Source organism: Corvus hawaiiensis, chromosome 3 (assembly GCF_020740725.1).
Source record: "Corvus hawaiiensis isolate bCorHaw1 chromosome 3, bCorHaw1.pri.cur, whole genome shotgun sequence".
Taxonomy (NCBI): domain Eukaryota; kingdom Metazoa; phylum Chordata; class Aves; order Passeriformes; family Corvidae; genus Corvus; species Corvus hawaiiensis.
Genome location: NC_063215.1, coordinates 105,465,699 through 105,485,277, shown reverse-complemented (window position 1 = coordinate 105,485,277; position 19,579 = coordinate 105,465,699). Strand labels below are relative to the sequence as shown.

Genomic DNA, 19,579 nt, shown 5'->3' with positions numbered 1-19,579 from the left:
TTGGGAGATACCCTTCTGGGCACTTCTGTCGCCAGCAATGTCACAAAAGCTGTAACTGAGAGTATTTATTTGTGGAGATATTTGAAGGCAGACTCACTTCACGGTCAGACCTCCGAGGGCACAAAGCATCAACTTCATCAAAGAATATAACACAGGGGGCTGAATTCCTGGCACGCTGGAATACCTGACGGACAGCACGTTCACTTTCACCAACATACTAAAAAAAGAAGAGAAACGACATTGAAATGACGTAAGACATGAAGATTTTGCTTGGGAAAAAAAATCAATAGTTTTAAACACTATTCAAGGTACTTTGCAAAGGAGAAATGCAACCTACTAATCTTTTATTACTGTTTATTTCTGATAACAGTTGCTTATCTCTGTTTTCTTACTGAACATGATTTATGTAGGAACTAATTGTCACTAGCTGACTTTCGACAATTTGTAGTAGATTCAGAGTTCAACAGAATTCCTTTTTTCTGGGCAGTAAATCTAACTTGCCATCATTCTGGTGATGAGAATTAACAAATACAGTCTTAATTAAGGACCCTGTTTTTCAGCTGCTCATAAACAAACCCAGTGAGCAATGTGAACACAATGAACATCTGAAGTTCATAGAGTTGTTGCCTGAAGATAGGGCCTTGGTGGTAGGGAACTCAAAAGTCAGCCAGAATTTCACTTTGAATGTTGAACTGTAAGAACAGGGGCTGTGAAGCTGTAAATTCAAACACTTAATTTTTTCCAAACAAACATGTTTTGATACAATTTATATGTTAACACAGTCTCTGAACCACAGCCAACTATTTTCTCTGTATTCCACAAGGAAGTCGGGCTTCTCATTAACTTAAGTGTTGTATTTCCTGCCTGTATCAGTACTTGAAGCAGACATATAAAAATATTTGGGAAGAGATCAATCAAATCCAGTATGCTGGTTTCAGCTTCCACATTACTGATAAGCAGAAAACTGCCACGGCCTTCCCAGATGGGAGCTACAGCCACCTTGCTCAGTTCAACACATTCTCTTGACTCTAAAAGGGACTGAAGTTACATCACAGCACTTGTAAGTCCAGTGCTTCAAAAATTTGAACAACAGCACTTTCATCTGTTGACATTTAAAATCTCCATGCTACAGAAAAGCAGTGATGTATGTAGCTGGTCATTTAAAAACTCTACTTCAAGTCAAGAAGGCTCCACCTGCCAGGTAATTTAAACTAAGATAAATATTTAAGCTACACAAGGGACTTTTCTCTTTTCACATGAACAACTTCACTGCTAAAAACTTTAAGGAGAAGTTAAATAAGGCAACTTCAGTCACACCAGTATCAGTTGTATAATTATCAGGAATTTTGCTTGCCCCACATTTTGGACAAGAATTCCATAAATAACATAAGCCCCATGATTAGCACATACCATATTTAGCAGCTCAGGACCTTTCACAGATATGAAGTTCAGTCCAGACTCGTTTGCCACAGCCTGTGAAAAACTTAAAGTCAGCTATATATAGATATATATATAAAACACACATTTATCATGTCTTCTTTGCTTCTGTCCATGGAGTGATAAACAAATATAAGGGAAGGAACATAGTTATCAACTGTTTGCAAAATATAGAAAACAGTACAAAGTATAATTACATGCAATTAAGAGTGGGAGGGGAGCAGCGAGTTTAGCAATGTATTCTCTCTCTCTCTCTGATGAGGCAGTTCCAGATTCACACTTCACCCCTCACACCAGAAGAATGCCCAATAACTATGGGAGTTAAAGAGACATTCAACTCCATAAGAGCACCTGAAGACACAGATGAGAAACAACCTGAAATTTGCACAATCATCTGTATTTACATGGAGAGGCTGTAAGAACTGAAATGCTCAAAAGGAGAATAGAAGTAGTTTCAATAAGATAAATATAAAAAATAAAATCACATATACATAATAGAGTGTAAAGTATATACCCCCAAATATATAATTTAATTACTGTGAAATATTCCATAAAAGTGGGTATCCAATAGAGTTTCTTCTCATCTTTGCTACTTTTTCCTTAACTAACTTCATTCCTTCAAGTTTTGCAGGAATTCCCTCTCAATTCAAGCAAAGTTGTAACTTTATGCAAATAAATCAAATAACTTTAGCACAAAGGCCTAAATTTAATTTTCTGATGAGATGTGGTGCAAAAGCCCAACTTCTGTCACTATCATCCAGACTCATCCTACAAAAACATCCACTTCAAGAAGATTATCCAGTGTTTTTAATGATGTTTAGAAAATGCATTACCTTAGCTAACAGCGTTTTGCCACACCCTGGAGGCCCTGCAAGCAGGACACCAGCTGGAGTAGTCAGGCCCAGAGATTTAAACTGCTCTGGGTTTCGCACAGGTGCCTAAAAAGAAATTATCATCATTATCTCTGGCATAAAGAAAACATGAAACTTTTCGTTTTAGTTACAGCTGGATGAAAAATCATTCATGGGAAGTTCTTTATTCCAATTTTTATAGGCTAAAAGAATAATGATTCGATAAACATCTTAATATCTAGCACTGCTAATTACCCCTAAATGGGAGAAATTCAGAGGCAAAGATTTTATTTACCAAAGTTACCTACAGGTGTTAATGTTAAGCTTCCCTCTGACTGGCAGCAAGACTGCTAAGCTTCCAGCTAAGTAGTCCCCAGTTCTTTGTGTGGCAGTTGCATAACCAAGGTTATTGGTACAAACCTTTTAGAATACTTAAAGGTTAAGCAATACAAACACACTGAAAGCATGAATACAAAACACAAAATGTTAAATACAAACACCAGACTTGAAACAAATTCTGAAGTGAATTATAGAAGCTTGACTGTTTTAAATAAAGATATTGCAAAATACCACTATACCTTAAATAAATATTGAAAACAAACCTTGTTTTATTTTCTGCGCAGGGGGGAGTGCAACAGATCTTTGGAAGTAAGGTTAAGACATACCAATATTGCCATAGTCAGCTCCTCCCGAACATCCTCCAGGGCTCCGATGTCTGCCCATGTCACATCAGGAATTGTGACAAAGCCTTCTCTCTTGGCAGAGGGTTGCACTGATGACAGTGCAACAATAAAATCATTCATCTCAATGCACAGCTTCTGCAGCTGTTCCTCAGGCAAGGGGTCTTGCTCCTTCAGCAAATCCAAAAGTCTCTGCAATTCATCCTTAAGGTACATGGAAAGGGAGAGAAAAAGATTGTACAACTGGGTTAGACTTCTAGAACCATTTTAAGGGCTTTTTCAAAGCCATAGTTCAACTATCAATCACATTATTATGTACAATACACATAAAATATGTAAACCACTATTAATGATAAAAACGTTCCAGGGAAGCTCTGTGTACATTTACAGGTTTGAAAGCACTGAGCTGAGCCTAAAATTTTGATTTAGATGCTACAGAAACTGAGCTAGCACATGTATTTTGCCTTCCAGTTCTTCCTACTGCTTCTCCCACATTTACTAGGAGAAAGCTATTTCCATGCTGAAATTTCAAAAATATGTACTATTCATATGTATTAATTCTGCTTTTAACAAGAAACTGCTTTCAAGAGAAAGTGAAAAACTGCTGGACAGCACAATGCCAACAATTTGCAGAATATTCAGTTCCATATAAACTGTTAAAACTCTTAACACACTTCTAGAACATCCACTTTTATTTAACACCATCTGATTTCAAGACAACTCCTTTCTTCAGCTTGATTAGGCCTGGTTCTGCAACCAGGCCCTGATAAAGTTTGGGCCAACAGAATAGAGATGCAGGGTAATGCTTTTCTACACTGCCCCATGTTGCAGACCACAGTGACCCAGGGAGGTACATTCCAATTTCTCCAATCAGTTCCATATTGGGGAAACTACCTGAGAAAATATTTCATCAAAGAACTTTACATCTTCACAACACAAATGCATCCCCATTCTAATACAGAAAGGCATTATCAAAACAAACTGGTACTGCACTGCTAGTAAAACTGTATCAGGATTTTCCTCATAAGATAGAGGGAGAAAAAATAAATGTAAAAACTGTGTTAAGTTTCAACATTTTTCCTGTAGGAGTATAAAGAAAAAGTATCACTTCCTGTCAATTTCAGCTAGGATAGCTCTACAACTGACCACAAAGAAATACAAGTGCTTAGAACGCCTGATATTCCTTTTAAGCCCTCCCTCCTGTTCTTAACAGAGCCATTGAGAGAAACTCTGAAATAGCCAAGACCACTGGGTTTGTTTACTCCAATTGTGTGAATGATTTTTAAAGGTTTTGTATGTTTATTTTTCCATTATAAACATAATACAAGGGTTTTAATGACAATACCCTGTATTAGACTATGTCAACCTCCTGCCAGCTATCAAAACATGGCTTTGTTAGGATTAGACTTCCTCATTCTCAGTGACCCCTTTGATCATGGTGACATTGATAAAAGCTGCAACTACCTGCCCCTCCCCACTTTCTTTTGGCTACAGCAGGCCCCAGGAAGCACTGGGAGGTATAAGCACTAAGCTTATGTTACACTAATACAAAGGCTTACTACAGCTTTTTACACTGATTTCTGTCATCACAGCAACAGTGCTCTTTGACAGTCCCTCTAAAAACAGAATCTGAGCACAATGTGCGTTTAAGCCCACTTATCTCCAGACAAATCTTTAGGAGGCACACAATGAAGGCATATACAGACTCCAAATTTTGAGAAGTAGGATCAAGGACTTCTCTGTAAAGTTGTTCTGCTTCACCAATCCTCATGTTACTTAGGCCAAAGAATAATTCTGGGCACTTGAAATACTATTTTCTGCAACAGAATTCCAGTTGTGCTGCACATTAACAGCTCATCTCTTCCTCAAACCTGCTACAGGTACCAGACACCACACGTGATTTACCTCAATAATCACATAACTCGAAGGCAAACAAAGGCTGCATAAATACTTCTAGACTTTGGCTTACTGTAACTCTACCAGGTCAGGGAAGAGCTCCAGGCATCATAATAGATATTTTACTGAGGGCACAGCAAACAGCTTCTGCAAAATATTCAGTGCAAGTCTGATGCTTTTAAAATTCTGTTACAGTCAATACACTTCTGAAGAGAGATACAGCCACTCTTTTAAACTCTGCTCTGCTAGAAGACAAAACAACACAGCAGAAACAAAACAAAAAATCCCAGGGGTAAAATACACCTTGTATAAACATGAACATGATTTTTAGGAGGACTGGAGTTTGGAAGCCACTTTTCCCGACCCATTATAGGGTCATTAGGAGTTAAGCTCCTGCCTTAGAAGCTGATACTTGTAAAGCTAAATTTAATATTAGGTTGGCTGTGGATGTTTGGGAATTTATGAGCAATGACTTTCATAACTCTAAAATGGCTCAACTCTTCAGATGTTAAAAACACACACTTCAAGGAACACATACCTTAGGAGGAAGTTCTGGTTGTCTGGTGCCATCTTCCACCAGCATGTCTGTTCCTATCCCCATACTTCCTTCAGCTGTGCTCCCCCCAGAGTGTGTGTGTTTCCTCCTCTGCTCCTCAGATGTTATCAGGACCCTGTTGACTGTGCACATGGCTGCCTCTCGACACAGGGCCATCAGATCAGCCCCCACATAGCCCGGAGTCAGCCGCGCTAAATGACGGAATTCAAACGACTCTGGGAGCTTCAGTTTTCGACACAAAGTCTGGAGAATTCTGATCAAGCAGAGAAAAAAAAAAAGGAAAGATAAAGCTGGAGAAAAAGCTGTTACTTTTTTTTTCCCCCCAAATGAAAACAAACAGCATTTAATGTCTCTTTCAGTCGACATGAATTGAAGCAGTACAGTGGGAAGTTTTCACCCAGCTAGGAAGTAACCAACTCTGAAACCCACAGAACTGTGCTATAAACTTCCCGTCAGTTCTTAAACAAAAACCAACAGCCTCAAGCAGACATTGCAAATCAGTGGTTTTGCTGACCTAAGTTTTACAGAGCCTTTCAACCTCAGTTTATATTCAAAATTGATGGGCTAGGACTCAGAGTGTACCACAGAGATGCACACGAGTTATCCATTGATACATTTAACCTTGTATTCCTAATACCTAAATCTGCATTGTCTGTTCCATGACACTTTTATTTATTTATTGAAGAACATCCACAACAAACTATTCTGCAAGAAGCAAATGAAATCAAACTGTGTGATGAGCTCTGGTTTAATCTTCAGTATCTTTCCCTGACCACTGCCAGTGGAATACAAGTGCAGATATTTCCTGGGTCCCCAGTAAAACTTCCAGTAGGCAACACAGGGCTTCTGTTACCACCTCATGAGTTACCTTATCCTCATTCGAAGGTGAAGTTACACCTCCTTAGGCAGTTTCCTCACTAACATAAAACAGCTCTGTGTAACTGACAGTGAAGAGCTACATTTCACACTTCTTTTAATAGGAGCTTTTTCCGCTTTGTATCACAGCTGAAGCTTTCAAAATCTCATTCAGGGTCCACCAAAATTTCCTGCTGCTCTTCTAAGCCAAGGACAACCAAAAACTACATGACTTGTCAAAAGGAAAAAAAGCCAGCAAAAGCCAATGTCACTGCATAAACACTGGCACTGAAGAACTCAGAGCAGTTGATCAAATCAACTTGTTGAAATAGCAAAATACCACCTCATTGGGAAAATATTTTAAAAAGGCAGCACAAACCAAAGAAGTCCAGATCAGTAATGTACTTCTAGTTCCAATAAAAACTAGTCCAAATTACTTCCAGATCAAGTAACTACAGAGAAGTTATGAAAAAACTAAGTGATGAAACTATTCATAACTCTAAAATTATAATATATTTCATCTGTTTCCCTCCCTCACTAGCAAGTTGCATCATCTCTCCTTTCAATCATTTTAGGGATAATAGCTTGTTTCTCAAGATTTTTTCAACCTGTCTGACAAGAGCTGTATGTAATCAATGGAGTCGAAGTGTAAACAGTTCAGAACTACAAATGGCTCATTCTGAATTTGCAGAAGAAAACACCAGGTAAAGCAAGATCTCCAGGTGCACGTTTTTCATCTCACTCCACCCCCTAAGGCTGCAGAACCACAACTAAGCAGTTCAAATCCTGCCTTCAGCAAGACTCACTTATCCTGTAAATCAGCACACTGGATGGACTTATAAGGTCTATATGACCCTTTAATTTTAAATAAAGGAATAAATCAACACCAACACGCCTTCCACAAAACAAAACAGAAAGCAGGGGAGGGAGTAATTTAAAAAAGAAAACAAAATCATCAGTCCCTGTAAGCCTACACCTTCAGGAACACAAATACAAACAATAATGTGAATGTGACTCCATTGTAACCTGTGAACAACCTCTACAGACCACAATGGCTCTGCTGTTCATAACTCCTGTCCTTCAACAGTGTGCTATTTCTGGGAATCAGAGAATCACAACTCTCTTCAGTTAACTCTTTAGTTCTTCCTCTAATGATCTGCCTATCTTGCCCACAACCAAGAGGAACATAATTACTAGAGTAAATCTGGAGGAAGAAGGGAGGGAAGGAAAAAAAAAAATGGAGTTATGGCCAAAAGGGGAAAAAAACCCCCAGGGTGGAATAATGGACAGAGTGCTGACAACACAAAATGAGCAATACTGCAAGCAGAAGTGTTTGTCTCTTCAAGTTACAAATATGATTATTTGAGCTAGAAGAAACTTATCCTTTCTTTCCTTTCCATAGCAAGATAAGCTACAAGTCTTTCAAACTTCCCTTCCTGTGGTTTTTGCTGTTGTGGAAATGAGTAGCAGTTCCTTTTTAATTAAAAAAGCAAAAAAGGATTTATTTCTTTTAACCTAATCTGACAGTCATAGATCTTTGGAGTAAAAAGGGAGAGTCACACAACACAGGATGACTGCAGCTCAGCTTAATGCCTGGACTGATGTATTTACAGGAGGAATGCAAGAGAAGAATCCAGGCCTGTTGCTTAAGGTACGTGCTTGAGTGAACTAACAAATGGGCTTTAGTTAATTAATGTTCCTAATTTAACAGTTACATAGGGAGCACCAAAGACAGAATGTTAACTTCCTGAACACAAGAAAAGATACATTTGATTCCATCATCTGTACTGTTAAGACATTTCAAAAGCCATTAACATAATGCTAAAAGCAGATCTGCACACAAGAAAGGAAATCACTCCAAATGTAGACACAGCTACCAAGATAAATAGGTGCACACCTAATGTCTTCTGCAACTTTTCAGTGTGTGCTGACCCACTGAAAGTGTGTAGAGGTACAAACAGAACTAAACACAACAAAGTAATTTTCCTTAATTTGTATGTTAACTTACACATTATTTTCTTACTTATCAATGTATCAAAAAGGAAGTTTAACTTCACAACACATACTTCTCTCTTGCCCCTTCATCTGGGATCCCTAAACAAATTTCTCTGTCAAATCTCCCAGCTCTCCTCAGTGCAGGGTCCAGTGAGTCAGGTCTGTTTGTTGCTCCAATAACAAGGACCTGGGTAGTGGCAGCCACATTATTCAAGTCTAAAGGAAGGAAGGAAGGAAGGAAGGAAGGAAGGAAGGAAGGAAGTCAGTACTCATACTCATTGTTCCAACTTTGTTCCCATATCTGTGGCACTCTGTTTCTGCAGCACATGATAGCAGTCAGCAGAGATAAACTCATCAACAGTCAGACTGAACTGCTGTTCATCTCTATCTCTACTACCTAGAGCTTGCATTTTGCACAATCAAGCAAAAATGTTAAAATTAACAGATTAATTAATTATTAATTACATTTAACAGGTTCCCCCATTATTCTGTTGATACAACAGACAGGCTTATATAATGCTGTACAGACCACTGTGAAAATATTATAGTAACACCCCTTCAAACTTATGATCTTCCCACCACTCCCCAGGCAAACTGTGTCAAAATATGAAAAATTATTGCCACTATCTCCTCCAAAGTAAGCACAAATCACTACTGAAGGCAAGCAGACAGTGAGCCTGCTAATTAGAATTTGGTCTTAACACAGCTGCTCCTGAAACTCACCATCCATACAAGTCAGGAACTGAGCCACGATCCTCCGCTCCATGTCCTTCGACGCGACTTCTCTCTTTGGGGTGATGGCATCAATCTCGTCAATGAAAAGGACACACGGAGCACTGGACTAGGAACAAGAAAGATTCATAATTACAAAATTACACTGACTGAGTGTATTACAAGAAAGAAATTTTTCATGTTTTCTGATCTGTAACTACTACTGTCAATCTGCTGCACAATCAAATCCTGGAACAATTCTGTTGTTCTTGCTGACAGTCTGGAGAGCCACCAGACTATGGAACTTCACTGAGCTGAAGCTATGGAATAATAAAGGCATGAGATTTAAAATGTCTCTACACACTGCCCAAAATTTAAATATACCTCTGTGTTGCTTTATGTTTTCCCAAAATATTCCATTGTGACTGCCTGCTGAAATCCATAAATGAAAATCACACAAGAAAGGTTTGGTTTGGTTTGTTGTTTGTTTTGTTAGTGACATTAGAGCTGTGGAATTTCAAGAGTAGTATTACTGACACACAGAATGAAACAAAAGGAGCAGTAGGTGGTCATGGAACTTCAAGACTACTACAGAGCCTGACCATGTTCAAAGAGTAAAAATGAGCAGTGAGAAACTCCCACAAGTGTTCTAAAATTCCATGAACTTTGTAAAAAGCCAACAATAATATAGATTAACTAGTGTAACTAATAGAATGATGCTTAGCTGACGTAAGGTTATTAATATTCCAACAAAGCACTAGTAGTGCGAAGGAATACTTAAGAAAAACACTGGAATCACGTTCCAAAAAAGTCCCAAGTAAAAAACCCGTGCTGAACATCCCCTGCACGGGGTGTTCCCAGGCACCAGCTGCGCCATCTCGTGGTCATTCCCTTTCCCACTGTAACAGAAGGGAAAAGGCCGTAAAAATTTCACAGCACCTGAATAACGAGGAATCGTTGTCTTTTCCCCCCCACAAAAGTTGCTGCAAAAACTAAGTGGAAAAACTACTAAAGGGAATGTGAGAGACTATAAGAAAGTCAAGAGATTTTATTTCAAACATATATTATGCAACAGATGTTATTTCTGTAACAGTAATTTAGAGCAACCTCCCCTCAATCACTACGCATACAAAAGATCTAATTTCTAGAAACTTTGCCATAACCTATGTAATTTTATCCTAAACAACTTCTTAACAAGGCTCTCTAAAAATTAAAATTTAGTATGAACTGGAAACATAACAAACAGCTTCACAATCAACCTTTTTGCCCTGTTCAGGATTCTTTTTTACAGGAACATACTTTACCCATATACAGTGGAGGAGAGTCGAAAAATGAAATAAAGTTGGAAAATCAGAACATTCTCAGAGGTCAGGAACAGAAAATTGACCTCATGAAATAAAATACTAGCCACATACTCAAAACCAGAAAAATCTGCATTTATTTAAATTAAAATTATCTCAACCTGTCTTGTTCTCTTTGCTTCCTACTACATCCAGAAGTCACATCAAAGCAAGACTTCAATGGCAACTTTTCTCCCACTCTTACCGTGTTTGTTCCAAATGTCTTGCTTTCTACCTAGACCCCCAAAGCCTGAAGTCTCTGACATTCACTCAAATTCCATGCCATGCAAAACTAACAAGAACCCCTTGTAACAAAAAAGCACAATGAACTGCTCTTGATTTTTTTCTTTTATATATCTAGCCAAGCAGATCCAAATATGTAAATCATTTATGTTGCTCTCCTTACATTGCTATGATGAACTATCTTTTGTCAAGGCTTCAGAATAGTAAGCTTTGTGCTCCGTGACATCATGACAGTACAATGGAATTCTGGTCACAGAAAGGGAGACAAAGTCATGTGCGCAGCAGGAGAAAGATTCACTCACTGAGATTTACTCAAATTCAAACCACAGCAACAAAGTATGGATGTTTACAAAGAAAAAGACAAACAATTTACAGAGCTATTTCCAGCGGGTCTCTTACCACAGCCTGCTCAAACAGCTCTCTCAGTTTCTGCTCAGATTCCCCTGACACTCCAGACACAATCTCTGTTGCTGCCACTTTCAACATTGGGAGCTCAAGCTCCTGGAAGAAACAAGGAACATTGTATGATGTAGCCAGAGGTTAGTAATGCTGGCTGTCCTTGAGGACAAATATTTTTCAATATGACATCTTTTACACCTACAAATTACGTATTCAGGACTAAATCTCAAAGAACTTTTTAAAATGTTAAGAAGTGTCCTCCAACTTAAAATGGGTAACACAGCATTGCTTAGCAGTCTGGAAGGTATTCCCCACCAGGTTTGGTTCCCAGAGTCCAATTCCAGAAATATCTGAGCAGGACTGTACAGTAAGACACTTGTAAAGCTCACACTCAAAGTGTTCTGCTGTTAAAAAGAAATAAATACAACTGCAACTTTAATAGACTGTAGCACTACAGTAGTGCTACAGGTTGCTGCAGCCTATTTCAAGCTCTTTGAATTACCTATAAAAGAAAACTAACCCTAATTTATGCAAGTCAAGGCCACAAGAGACCCTATGGTGCTCAAAGAAGATAATCTGCCTAAAATAGCACTACTGAAAATCTCTTTTTAAAGAAAAAAATATTTAAGAAGCAGTCATTAAATTTATTTCATCTCAAAGCTTTTCACTTGTGACATGTTTCTTTCCCCAAATGCAGTGCTCTTCCAGGTTACAAGTACCCACCGAAGCATTAAATATCATCAAATCATTCAAAGGGTTCTGGTTTACAATAAGGCATTAGAAAGAAAACACCCAAATCTTAATTAAAATATTTGAAGCATAATGTCAGAAGGTGCAACCAACATTTAAGGAATAAATATCAGTATTTTCTTTACCTGCATTACAAAAGTTACTAATTTACATGCATCTATATTTAATGTTATAATCAGTGACATTTAAGGAACAACTATATTGAAGAAAAAGAAAATGTCCATGGTCATCACTGAAGAGCCCTAAATAGTCCCTAGATTTATATCCAGAACAGGAACAGTGGCACAGCAGCTTCACCACACCCCAAACTATTAACACCAATAGTGTCACGTGCTCTGAACACATCAGTATGACACAGGCGAGGCAACATCCAGTTTTGGAATTCAGAAGTCAGCTGTTTAACAGATGCCACCCAACAGAGTCAATGTAATGCCTCATAAAAGGTGGTAAGGTCGAGTCTAGACTTGAAACACAATGGTAAATTTAACCAAAATTATCTTTCAGTTATACCCTTCTCACCACCCATGCCTGTATTGCTCTGTTCTGGGAATGCCTCAAAACAGTTAAATAAAGCACAAAACCTCGTCACTATGACTCTTCTTTACACATGAGGTTCTATCAAGTAAAGATGCAGTGGAATTCAAATAAAGGAAGTAAAGATTAACATATTTCAAACTATCAAAGGATGGCTAATGTGAAAAGCTCTAGTCTATTACGAAGGAGGATTATTCTCTTTCTCTCTAAATGCAACTCAGGAAAGGAAGAAGCTGTAAATGTGAAGCCATCTCACCCCAGCAATTGCCTGTGCCAGCAGTGTCTTCCCACATCCTGGTGGCCCATGTAAAAGAAAGCCCCGAGGTGGAACCACTCCTAAGTGGCTGTAGACCTCAGGATGACGGATGTGGAGGAGCATCTTGCAGATTTCCTGTAAAGAACAAGGGAGCTCCATTTAAATTGCAGAAATTAGTATTATAGATTGCTATTCTTACAGGCAGGGCAAAATAAAGTTCTGTTTATCAATCTGATTTCAGTGTTTACCTACAGAAAGATTAATCAAAATAAAACTAACAACCTTGATGCTGTTGGTATAAGCAGCTTTTCTCAGTGCCATGCAGATGAACTCTGCAATATTTCTTATCATTTTTAATGTGACATTTTCTTTAGTGCATCCTGTAGCCCACAAATAAAATTTTAACTAACCTTTAATGTCTCATCATTGCCTCCTACATCCTCAAACTTCACTGAAGGGTGGTAAAGCTCTGATCCCTTACTTCTCACTGTTAAGGAGAAAAAGTCACACAAATTTAGCCATGGTATAAATGTAGTTGCTAATACTGAACAGAAAGGTGCTCAGCCTAAACAAACAGCTAAGCACACAGGGCAGTACTATTTTTTAGTAGTAGACACAGGACTGCAATATTTTTTTTAGTACAACATTAAGGCTAAATTTCTTTTAAAAACTGCCTGAGGTCACTTCTCTGCACATCAGAAAATACTTCTCTGGTAACAGATTCCATGGTCTAATACCATCTCACTGTTTGGAGTAACACACCAAAAATACCTTCTCACCTTTCTTAAGTAACATGGATTCAATTTTTCCATCTACATCAGGAAATTCTTCTTTTTTTCTTTTTGCTCTTCTGCCCTTTGTCTTCTTTCTTTCACTCTCCAAGACAGAAAATTCTGTTGATTTCTAGGACATAAAACCAGAATTATATACACAAAACCTTCCAAGTCAGTGAACTTCTGCAAAAACTTAAAAGAACAAAACAGAAGTCTATGACACTTAACTTACACATATTATACAAATAAAGATAACAAAGGCAGGAATTTATCCCATTCTTCTTGTAGAAAATCTTTTTTGTACTTAGGATTTGGCTTTTTTAAAATGGGTTAATTACAACAGTCACTTTTTTTGTTACGAGAACACAGTAATAAGCAAAAAAACCAAAACCCAAACTAAACAAACCCCCTCAAAACTACTAACCAAAATCAGACACCAGTTATTTGCATGCCATGGAGGAATCCACTCTGGGGATGAATAAAACTCTACGAATGTATTTACTCCCTTGGAAACAATTTTTATTACAAGTAAGTCATAAGGGGGTGTAAGAAAAAAATTATTCTGTCCTAACATGAGTTACCTGCATGTGAGAGAAGGACTTTTACAGGATAAAAGAAATAAAAAGTAGTTTCCTGTTTTCACCCAGGGTCACTTAAGACTTTACCATTGGCTAAGGAAGACCCCCTGCTATGGCTACAGCAAGGCACAAGCCAAGTAGGCTGGTCACTGGCAAATGGAATAAATAACAGCCACATTCCACTCATCTTTCTCTCAGTATGGGCACTAATCTGGGCCTCCTTAATATTGAGCACTACATTTCCCTCTAAACAATCTGGAAGAAACTCATTATTTGGTCACTTTCTGCCTCTTATACAAACATGCTTGAAATCGGCCAATTCTATTCATACGTCCACTTAAAACACTGTGGATTTGTGAAACACAAAGTACCTCAGAAATCAGTTTCTTTTCCTCTTCTTCTCCATCCTCAGAGAGGTCAACGAAAAAGTCTTTCCCATCAGGAGTTTTATCAATGAACCAGCCACCATCAGAGATTCGTCTTTCAGCTCTTGCTTCTGGTGTGAGGGTGCTTGTTTGAGGTGCTGTTCTCCCAGGAGGAGGGGTCTCCACTGGGTCATTTTTTGGAGTGGGTGGAACAGAATCAGGATTGCCTTTCTTGTATAAGCTCAGCAGGGAACTGTTCATGTGATTTGTAGACTGCAGATTCACACATTTGAAAAGAAAATATACAGGACAGGTTATAACTTGGATTATTTATATTAAAGAGGTCAATGAAAACTATTTCATGAACATAATTCAGCATTTTCCCTGATGGAGAAAACAGGCAATACATCTGCCAACCCACTCCTCTGCAAAGCAAATGACTGCATATAAAAGTACATGTGCTGGCTGAAGGGGCAGCAGCCTTTGCAACTGACCCTGGAATGACTCCTGTTAATGGACAGGCACCTCTTTTGGCAGTAGCTGGATCACTTCATCCATTTGATAGCCAAGTCCTTCAGGCCCTCAGTGTGCCTCCTCAAAAGTGATTCCCCACCACAAGTTCCTCTATTTCCTTCAGAAAACATCCTCCTTCCAGCTCCACAGATTCTCAGTTGGAATTACCAACTCTGACTAGACTTTATCTCCTCTTCTAAACGCTTCAAGTGCTATTTGACAACACAGAATCATAGATTATACAAATACAGACAATCATAATAAAATACAACTTACTAGATCTTCTGGATAATCATCAAAATCAGAGTCATCTGTGCCACTTCCAGTAGTCCTTAACACGGAAGGAAGACAAAAACTATTAATTTATCAGAGCAGAATTGCAAGTGAGACATCTGTAAAATAAAACAAAAGCAATTTCCACAATGTGGTTCCCCATAACCATGATATGTAGCCTAATGCTGAAGAGAAATTCCTGACTCCCATGCTCTCAATCTTCTACTATGAAAAGTTAAAAAATGCATCCTTTCCAAGTGTGTGATGAGTTGGATCAATTTGTCAACCTATCTGAAAGACAGACCTATAAGAAAGTGATGTAGGTTCATTCTGATTCAGTTCACAAGGGAAGTAGGAGCAAATCACTGCTGAACCAGACCAATCTTTCTGACAAAAAAGATTCCATGAGATCCTTAATATCTATCCCAGGTTAGAGAAAACAGAATGCTCCATGAGACTATGAACAGGGGTAGGAGTCAGGAAATCCTCATTCCAATCTCACACCCACTGGTGATTTACTTCGAGTAGCCTGTCTTGCAGTCTCCTCTCTCAGATGTGGCCAGTATGTCTCACACCCAAGAAAGACTAACAACAAAACAAAGGAACTGAGACACATGAGGAACAGGGCATTACATGGAAAACTATCGAGGAAGCCACAAGGTTGCCCACTAATTCAGGGCTGTATGTTCCCTACAACAGAGAAATCATGACTGGCTCTAGTATCTGCTTGTCTTCAGTGACAAAAGGATTTCCAATAACTACAGGTAACTTCTGAAGAAGACAAGCCTATAGGAAATCAAGGATCCACCTGCAACTTTGAAACAACCAAAATGTAATAACCCAGAAACAGAAAGCTTTAAAGAAATGATAACAGCAATGGCATTATTAATCCAGTAGTAAAAATTCTTCTTACTCATTTTTCTCTTGTTGCCTTGCTCTTTTTGCCACGTGCTCAGATTCTAAAACTGCCAAATCTTCACGTTCTTTTTCATTACTGATTATTTCAAACACTGAAAGAAAAAGTTCAACCATGTTAAGAATTAACAGCCAAAGCATAATCAAAGAATTTGGCATCTTGGACATAATATTAACAGATCTACCTTTTGCAACTTGTATTCTAAAGGCATTTCTTTTTCTTCGTCCATAATCTACACTGAAAAAAACCAAAATAAACATGTTACACCAACTGATTTTTCTCTCAACAGAGTGTCATTCCCAGTGGAAAAAGAACACGGGAAGTCGATTCCCAAGCTTCCACACAGCTTCTTATTAAAAACTACCTGTGTGAAAACGTGATTGTCCTGCTGAGCAACTGAGCAAGATATTAGTGTCTTACTGGATCCTGTATCTCCCCCCATGTCTGCACTGAAGTGTTATCTTCCCTCATATTTTAAACTCACTGGGGTAAATCCCAGCATGCTGCAATGCATCTGTACCTCTTTATTTAAAAACAGAAATCAACCCAAACCACAACTAGATCTTGTAATACCAATGCATTAATAAAATATGAGTCATTAAATATGTCAGCATAGTGGAAACACTGGAGGGGAAACAATCTTAGTGCTTCAATCAACCTCAACAACTGGCAATGAAGGTAACATAAAGAAAATTGTAACTTTTATAATGAATGCAAAATAACAAACTAATACATTCTACATTTTGAACACAGGATATAAGACAAATCTTGGCTCACCTGTAGGTTTTCTGCAAATCAGATGCTAGAATTCCAATGTCAACATACTGCCCACATTTACTACTTGCAAGATACTGAAATGAAGAATTTTAAGCAGGGAATAAAATCTTTGTCAGTCACTTCACCAGAACAGCTCGACCAAATATGCCTATTTTAAATTCTACCCTCCTTAGAAGTTGAAATGAAAATCAGAATCAGCTTTTCACTGCCTTGCAACACACCAGATAGTATTTCCCAATGAAATGGGAAATTCTTATTAAAGCACAGATTACTGGGCAGCTCTGCTTCCCAGGGAAAGGCAGTGTCCTACATTAGGGGGCTTTGATGACTTCTGCTGAATCAACTCTGTCATTTTTATTTAGCAAGAAAGCTGACTTTGTAGCCCACACCCCATCTTTTTGTCTTGGTTCCTCCCAGTTATCCTCCTTTTGGTTTAGATCTCCTACTCTAAAAATGAAACCATCTGTATCAATCAGCATGGGTACTGTCATAAAAACAACTTTAATCTTTACAAGATACTTCAAAGAATACTACAAAGAAGTGCATTAATTAAAATGAATTCTATCAAGCTTTTTATTGCTCTGACAGCAGCTAATCCAACCCATTTTCAAACCCCAGTTATTGAAAGTGTGAGAAAATGTACTAAATTTCATGTACAACTGTACTCCACTTGCTTTCTTTCCCCACTCTCCAAGGAGCCAGAACTTTCAATACTGTAAAGGTGGCTTCCTTCTTAAAAAAGAGGATGAAAATATAGAATCACCCTAAAAGATGTGGTAACACAAATGTCACACCAAGGTGAATATCAAACCCACATTTAAATTAATAAGTCTATACAAAACAATCAAATTGAATACAGATTTAGCTTTTAAAATTATATTACACTTCAGATCACCCAGCAGCTCCTGCCCTAGAAGAAACATCAAGCCTACCATAAACCCAGCTGGGTTTTCCACTTTGGAATAGTCAAGGCACAATCCATGTGATCTTGTGAATTAAACCAAGCAAGTTCCCTCAAGCAGTCACTCTCTCATTTTAAGGAATTGGAAGTGGAGCACACTTATACAGAGGCTCAGAAAATTGGTGTTCAAGGTGCAAAGTCATTACAAACTATCATAAGATGTGACACAGCACTGCGCCACTTGCAGGAATCACAGCTCTCCCTGTCCTTCCCACGCGCATTTGGGAAGTAATCTCATCTTCCCCTTTTTCCAGCCATTCAATAAAACCACTGTACACGTTTCCAAATACAAACACCACTTGCCAATATCGCAGAATCACAGAATCAATTAGGCTGGAAAAGACCTCTGAGATCACCGAGTCCAACCCATGACTGATCAAACCACCCACGTCAAACACACCAGGGCACCGAGTGCCACATCCAGTCTTTCCTTAAACACTTCCAGGGCCGGTGACTCCACCACCTGCCTGGGCAGCCCATTCCACTGTTTAATCATTCTTTCTTCGAAGAAATTCTTCATAAGGTCTAAATACATACACACACACACACACACACATTTACATACACATACATATACACCACATATATATCTATATATGTATCTGCATATATATACACATACATATACACACCATCTGCGTGTATATACACACACATATATTTATATCTATCTATTTATCTATCTATCTATCTATCTATCCTTTGAGTATATTTCTTTTGCCCTATTCATTTCACATCTGAAGCAGCAGTCAGCCTCAAGACCAGAACTACGAAAGGGGACAGAAGAACGAGAGAAAACAAAACTATTTTCCAAAAATTTAAAATAAATAAAATAAACAAATAGACCTTTCTAAAGCCCTCAGAGGCAGGGACGGGGTTTGGTCCTCTCCCGCCACTGAGCGGGCCGGATGCTCAAGGCCCCTCAGCCAGAGAGGGACACATGAGACCCCCTCCCACCGGCTGCCGGTGCCGGTGGTGCCGGTGGTGCCGGAGGTATCGGGGGTGCCGGGGGTGTCCCGGAGGGCGGGTGGTACCTGCTTGATGCGCTGCTTCAGCCGGGGATCGGAGACGCGGCCAGGCCGGCACCGCATGGCCGCCACCCCGCCTGAGGAGGGGACTCCATTACCCAGCGTGCCGCGCGGCGCGGGCCCGCCCAGGCAGGGCGGGGCCTACGGCAGCCGGGAGGGTCCGAACGCGGCGGGCGCGGCGGCGGGATGGAGTCGGTGGTCTTCATCTTCTCGCTGATCGACTGCTGCGCCCTCATCTTCCTCTCCGTTTACTTCGTATCCTGCTCCTCCTGCGCGGGGTGGGCAGGGATGGGCCCCGGGGCGGGACGGGCCCTTTGAGGCGCCGCCGGGGCCGGTGGGCTGAAGGCGACGGGGCGGGGGGGCTGCGCTGGGTGGCGGCGGCGGCCGCGGGGCCCGGGGGCTGTGGGGCGGCGGCGGCGGCGCGGGTTCGGTGCCCGGACCGTGCTCGCTCCGCGGGGCTGCGGCTCCCCGGGCGGGCGCGGCCGCGGCTGAGGAGACACAAGCGCGGCACAAGGAGCGAGTGCCCCGCGTTGGTGCTCGGGAGCAACGCGGGCCTAAAAAGTGCGGCCAGCAGCGCTTGAATTGCGAGGACGCCTTGCTCCGTGCGGGCTGTGTGCTCGTAGCTGCGGGCTCCGAGCTCCTCGGCAAGCAGGGTTTCTATGTTCTTTTGTTGGAGACTGGCTCGCAGTCTTTGCTGCCTGGCGTTGTGCACAGATTTGACTTCTTTTCCTTACTTTTCTCAATAAAAGAGAATTGGCTTTCACGCTCTTTCAATCCTGGTGGGATTTTTCAGAGTCTCCCCAGTTCTTGTAGCGAAACCACTCGAAAGAAATTCATCCTAGAAGGAAAAGTTGTTTGTTGAAAAATGAAAAGCCTTCACCGATTTTTTAGG

The 19,579-nt window shown here is 39.8% G+C and overlaps 2 protein-coding genes across 5 annotated transcripts in view; one reads left to right on the top strand and one right to left on the bottom strand.

The window, feature by feature from the left end:
- NVL (nuclear VCP like) overlaps nt 1-18,800 on the bottom strand; it is a 38,774-nt gene extending 19,974 nt beyond the window's left edge. The window contains exons 1-17 of one of the 3 annotated variants that reach the window (XR_007202001.1): nt 18,694-18,800; nt 16,699-16,772; nt 16,106-16,158; nt 15,919-16,015; nt 15,009-15,063; nt 14,226-14,492; nt 13,283-13,406; nt 12,914-12,990; nt 12,504-12,638; nt 10,964-11,065; nt 8,994-9,111; nt 8,342-8,486; nt 5,403-5,673; nt 2,954-3,172; nt 2,271-2,375; nt 1,411-1,473; nt 98-217 (exon numbers count right to left, since the gene is read on the bottom strand). Coding sequence is in view for 2 of the 3 variants with exons in the window: in XM_048296125.1 (XP_048152082.1) it covers nt 98-217; nt 1,411-1,473; nt 2,271-2,375; nt 2,954-3,172; nt 5,403-5,673; nt 8,342-8,486; nt 8,994-9,111; nt 10,964-11,065; nt 12,504-12,638; nt 12,914-12,990; nt 13,283-13,406; nt 14,226-14,492; nt 15,009-15,063; nt 15,919-16,015; nt 16,106-16,158; nt 16,699-16,772; nt 18,694-18,750 (2,082 nt within the window). In the remaining variant the exon portion in view is untranslated. The remainder of the gene's footprint in view (nt 1-97; nt 218-1,410; nt 1,474-2,270; nt 2,376-2,953; nt 3,173-5,402; nt 5,674-8,341; nt 8,487-8,993; nt 9,112-10,963; nt 11,066-12,503; nt 12,639-12,913; nt 12,991-13,282; nt 13,407-14,225; nt 14,493-15,008; nt 15,064-15,918; nt 16,016-16,105; nt 16,159-16,698; nt 16,773-18,693) is intronic. The other 2 variants (XM_048296125.1, XM_048296126.1) reach the window with 2 other exon arrangements.
- A 19-nt stretch (nt 18,801-18,819) lies between these two features.
- Nucleotides 18,820-19,579, top strand: part of CNIH4 (cornichon family AMPA receptor auxiliary protein 4) — a 28,906-nt gene continuing 28,146 nt past the window's right edge. For both annotated transcript variants that reach the window (XM_048296131.1, XM_048296130.1), the window contains exon 1: nt 18,820-18,942. In XM_048296131.1, coding sequence (XP_048152088.1) covers nt 18,874-18,942 — 69 coding nt within the window. In that variant the 5' untranslated portion in view covers nt 18,820-18,873. The remainder of the gene's footprint in view (nt 18,943-19,579) is intronic.